At 51.5% G+C, this 5,575-nt stretch overlaps 1 protein-coding gene across 1 annotated transcript in view; it reads right to left on the bottom strand.

Moving 5' to 3' along the window:
• Positions 1-5,575, bottom strand: part of UBN1 (ubinuclein 1) — a 19,161-nt gene that overhangs the window by 9,030 nt on the left and 4,556 nt on the right. Inside the window, exons 6-10 of the mRNA XM_010134730.1 lie at positions 4,311-4,381; positions 2,722-2,851; positions 2,381-2,499; positions 1,766-1,894; positions 755-898 (exon numbers count right to left, since the gene is read on the bottom strand). Of these exons, the coding sequence (XP_010133032.1) occupies positions 755-898; positions 1,766-1,894; positions 2,381-2,499; positions 2,722-2,851; positions 4,311-4,381 (593 nt within the window). The remainder of the gene's footprint in view (positions 1-754; positions 899-1,765; positions 1,895-2,380; positions 2,500-2,721; positions 2,852-4,310; positions 4,382-5,575) is intronic.

Here is a 5,575-nt window from a genome sequence, read left to right on the forward strand (position 1 = left end):
GAAAAAACCCCGGGCAGCCACACAGGCTGGGCACCCACTGGCTAAGCAACAACCCTGCGGAAAAGGGCCTGGGGGTCCTGGCGGACAAGGTGAACGTGAGCCACTGAGCCAGGGTGTACTGCTGGGAGCTCACTGTATACTGGCAGGTACTGGCAAGAGCCCAGCCAGCAGTTCAAGTGCTTCCTCCCCTCTGTTCAACACTTGTGAGGCCGCATCTGGATACAGCATCCAGTTTCAGGGTCACCACAATACAAGAGAGACAAAGTGGAGACAGTTCAGAGCCGCTCCAATGGCTGAGGAACAAGGACACATGATGGACATGGAGAGGTTGAGGGAACTGGGTTTGCTTAGCCCAGGAAGCGAGAAGAGCAAGGAGGGACCTATGGGCAGCCTTCCACTACCTAAAGAGTTGGGGAGGGGTGGGGAGCCACAAAGAAGATGGAGCCAGACCTTCCCCAGAGGTGCACAGTAAAAGGTAAAAGGAGGGAATACTCAGGTCAGCGCAGCAAGGGGAATTCTGATTGGAAAACAGGAGAAAAGATTTCAGGAAGAGTGATTAAGTACCAGGTCAAGGGCCCAGAGATGCTGTGGTAAATCTCCATCCTTGGAGATCTCCAGAACTCCACAGGACAAGGCCCTGAGCAGTTTGATCTACTGCTGAAGCCGGCTGTTCTTTGAGCAGGGGTAGGACTAACGACCTTCTGAGGTCCCTCAGGACAAGGAATCCCTGCAGCACAACGTGATTCTTGCTCACCTGGCCTGCATCCAGCCTTTTGGCCAAAGGGGCTTCACCTCTCCATCTAGGAAGGTCTTCACATAATCCTCTAGAGACTGAGCCTTATTCTTGTCAAGGTCATAACCATCCACCTTAATCTTCACCAAGTGGCAAAGCAGCTCCCTGAAGAACAGGAAGATTTCAAACACGGTTACGCGGATTAACTTTCCCCAGTCGGAGGTCAGTCTGTTTATCCAGAGCTGGAGAAATAACCCCAAGATACACCTGGCTCTACATAAACCCTTGCTCATAAAACAGACCCTGCGCTTCCTCCACAAGAAAGATGAAGGGCAAGGCACGTGCCTCGCTCTCCACGGGCAGCAGCAGCAACGCATCGAGGAGAAAAGCCTTGTCACCTCTTCCCATTTCCACCTGCTGCAACAGCGCCAGAGTTACGGGCGTCATTAACAGCCGCAGAACCGAACCTCTCTGCAGACCTTCGTGCTGAGCGGCAACACGAAGGTGGGAAGCGAAGCTTGCTCTGTTCTAAAGGAATCAGCCATCTAGAGAGCAGCACCCCAGTTTGTGACAGAATAAGATGAAGACGACAGCAGGATTGATTCCTGTTTTATGCTTTGTCGCTCTCCCCCTCTCTGATCTTTGTCAGACCCTGGTGCTGGGGGCAGCCATCCCCATCAGCGTTAACTGCTTCCACAGGCAGAATCTGCCCTTGTTAAGAGTCCGCCCTGTAGGATTCAGAAATTCAGCCGAGTTCCTTCTTTTCCCAAAGATCTGCCCCTCTCTTTTGGCCTCTGCACAGAGGGTTCCTAGCACTTCTCTCAGAGTTGGCCTGTGCCAACTTAATTTTGCGATGTGTATATGGGTGAGATTTAACAGAGGCAACAATGGCTTCCAGAAGCAGCACCGCCTGCCACAAACCTCCACTGCTACTACGGCCGAGCAGCGCCGTTCTGAAAATGAGGTACAAATACCAAACTCCACAGAGGAAAGATGAGTCACGGGTTCACTTAATATTTAAATGATGCAAACCTGATTTCATCATTCCATTGAAACTTCTTCCGTGGTCCCATGACGCGTTTCCCTCCCTTCTCTTCATCCTCCTCATCATCAGAACAAACTCGATCTCGCTGCTCTTTGTCCTTTTCCTCTTCCAGCATCCTAAAACGGAGACAGAGATAACGTGAAAGTCATTGTCCTGGAGACTCAAATACAGGACTGAAGTGTCTCTGACTATCAAGACCTCTGAACTGCGCTTTTCAAAGCTAACACACGCACGGGAAGAGGATCTAAATCTCTTCCTTAGGCTGCAAGGTAAGCTAAGTGCTCAAGACGAAGAAATCTTCCCATGCTGTGGAGCAGAGCCCACGGGACTAACCCAGCGGTGTTGTTCTCACGCTGTCGTGTTCCTAAAGACATGCTCACACAGCAATGAAACACTTCAGCCAACTTCTGGTGCCATCAACGCTGCTGTCATTGGCAGCGCCACAGATAGCAAAGAACACACACAGCTTAATTAGGCCAATTAATGCCTGCCAGCAATTTTTTACTTCAGAACAAAAAGAGGTGGTAAGCTGCCTGAGGGCGGCTCTTCTCTGCAGGCTCCCTGTGGGCTACAGACACATAACGAGCAAATGAGGAGCTTACTTGGCAAACTTGGCCTGTGTATGGGCTTGGCATTCCTCCTGGTACTTGGCCATCTGCTCCGGCATGGCCCTACCAATGGCTTCCTTTAGCTTCTGGAGAGGTTCCTTCAACCGGCCACCCTGGAGAATCACAGAAGAGACTGAAGTTCCACGTGGTGTGTTCCAAACCAACACCCCCAAACCTGGCAGGTCAAGTCCTGAACAGTTCTGAACCCACATCACCAGACGTGGGGCCTGAACCACACTTGGTGGAGAACACCACCACGTTAGCCAGAGAACCACGCTCTGGAGATCACAGGTGACACGCACACGAGACAGGCCCGCACTGCAAAATCCACTCACCTGCTCGTAGAGATAAAGCTTTCGGGCGCGTTTGACCAGCGTGTCCTTGCTGCAAGGGAAGAACGCGGCCAGGTGGGCATAGACCCCCGAGCGGACCTGGCTGCTCAGCTCCCGTGTCTGCAGCTCGATGCTGAGGAACAAGGCAAAGGGACAGCAGTGAGCAGGGACCTGGCAGGGGGGTTTTAAGCAACACAAATGCAACTATGATGCAACCTGGGGAGCTGGTGGCAGGGACAGAGGGACAAAGTACAATGCAAATGACACAATGGTTCTTTAGAATGGACAGGCTCAAGCCCTTTATCCCACATCATGCCTTTTAAAATAGTTTCAGAGTGTCTGGGACAGGAACAACAGGACATCAGTCTTGTCTGTTGTGCAGTTCTTCCTGGCAGCTGAAGCGCAGGAGCAGCAGACAATGAGATGAGAGGTACCCACTGCTGACAGCGTACCAGGATAATAGAGAACCAAACTCTGTCCCTTGGGCTTGAACTTACTTCCCGGTGAGGAGACAAGAGAGGACAGCATGTGCCAAACCAATCTACCCAGTTACATACAACTTAAGGGACCAGCTTTTAAAGCCACCTCTCAGCGTCCGTAAGTGCAACAACCCCGAAGCGAAGTTGTACAAATCTAAATCTCTTCTGAATGTGGTTGCAGTTATCGCTTTGACAACAGATGAGGCCTGTTTGTGCTGTCAGCACTGGAATGCTGGAAGGTGGTAATCACCACTTGAAACGAGAGGGAAACAGACTCCTACACTTCCCGTCAGCAAATCCTTTCAAGTGCCTTGATAAACCTTAATGAAATTAAAGGCTCCATGCAAGCATTACTCTGCGATGATCACAAAGCTGTGTGCATTCAGCCTCCTCCTCTGGGCAATTGAAAGAGAAGGAAGCTATTACCAACAGCAGCATGGAGCCAACTGGTGTTCGGTAACTGGGAGACTCCAACACAGAGCAGTCATGGAGTTCCTCCGGATGGAACAGAAAGCCAGCTGAACACAGCAGCCTCGTCCCACTTATCCAGAGCCCACGTAGCTTATAATGTAAATAGCAAAGAACGTTTGACACCTCTGACAGGGAGTGATTCACAGTTCTTGTATCAAGCTACACAGAACCCCAGACTGGTGGGTTTGGAAGGGTCCTCTGGGGGTCACCCAGTCCAACCCCCTGCTAGAGCAGGGTCACCAGAGCAGGGTGTCCAGGACAGCATCAGGTGGGTTTGGGATCTCTCAGAGCAGGAGACTCCACAGCCTCTCTGGGCAGCCTGTGCCAGGGGTCCCTCACCTTCCTCACCGGAAAGTTTTTCTTCATGAAATCACAGGTCAAGTGATCAACTGGCAGCACACAGATATCAGGCATCATCCTGAGAACAGGAGGCCTGGATCCCCTCCAGGGATGCTCCCACCTCAGTTATACACCGTATTTCACCTGAAAGCCATTTCCAGGGGACTTTCTCATTACTCTTGGCTTGTTCTGTGGGCAGGACCTGCATCAGGACACCCCCCCCAACTCCTGCTAAACATGCTCTTGAATTGACCAAAACTGCTTTGCTCCCCTTTCCCACTCTTCTCTCCTGGCAGCACTTACTCCAGTATGATGTTGTTGATATCCTGAGTGAAGAATCTCTGTTTGCCTTCTCCCTCTGCAGCTCTGGCAGCCTGGAAATCAGCAGATAACACAAGTCACCATGAGGTTATAGACACACACAGGTACAAGCAATCAAGCTTTTTTTAAAAAAAAACACTTCAGAAATACTGCAAAACAAGGCACAGTTTAATTCCACCAAGCTCTGCCCCAGCTACCGGCTGACACAATTGATGGGCAGAGGAGAGATTGCGTCCTCTCCTCTTACGCCTTCTCAGGTCCAGCCCGACTTTGACAGCTCAGCTGGTAAGACACTGGAGCTGTTAGATTGAGTAATACAAGCATAGAGCTTGTCCCTGGAACAGGACAGATCATCCTCATCACTCTTAATGAGGGTTGGGGATACTTATCACCAGGGTTTCTGCACCAATGTGGGCATCAAGCCAAGAGAGCACCAGAAGCAGCAGCAGCCACAGGGTATGTGTTATTTCCCAAGCTCTGACTACAGCACACACAGCGCTGTCCAAAAATCACACCCAGGAAAAACATGTCCGGGGGGGCAATAATTCCACGAGATGAAAGAGATAGTAGAAATTGCCAAGAGCTTTTAGTCTCTGCTGAGTGGCAATGTAAACAAAGCCAGGACTCACCACCAGGCACCACATGGAGCTAGCGATGGGAGAAGGAGACCAGGAGAGAAGGGCACGATTTTGAAATCCCCTGGATTTAACACTTGGAGTTCGAGGCTAGAAAGTGATTCCTTGATGCCCAGAGCGTGCACATTCACAGAATCATCTGGCTGGAAGAGACCTTTCAAATCATCGAGTCGACCCATTCCCCTGCACTGCCTGGTCCCCACTGCCCCCTGTCCCTCAGCAGCACCTTCACATGGCTGGGAAACCCCTCCAGGGATGGGGACTGCACCACTGCCTGGGTAGCCTGTTCCAATGCTAGATGATCCTCCATGCACAACTTGAGGCCATTCCCTCTCGTCCTGTCATTTGTAACACGGGAGAAGAGACCGATCCCCACCTCCCCACAACCTCCTGTCAGGGAGTTGTAGAGAGCGATAAGTTCTCCTCTGAGCCTCCTCTTCTCCAGACTCACCAACCCCAGCTCCCGCAGCCGCTCCTCATAGGACAGGTTCTCTAAACCCTTCACCAGCTTCGCTGCCCTTCTCTGAACCCGCTCCAGCACCTCAGCATCATTCTTGAAGTGGGGGGCCCAAAACTGGACACAGCGCTCAAGGTGTGGCCTCACCAGTGCCA

The sequence above is a fragment of the Buceros rhinoceros genome, unplaced genomic scaffold (assembly GCF_000710305.1).
Source record: "Buceros rhinoceros silvestris isolate BGI_N320 unplaced genomic scaffold, ASM71030v1 scaffold24054, whole genome shotgun sequence".
Classification (NCBI taxonomy): domain Eukaryota; kingdom Metazoa; phylum Chordata; class Aves; order Bucerotiformes; family Bucerotidae; genus Buceros; species Buceros rhinoceros.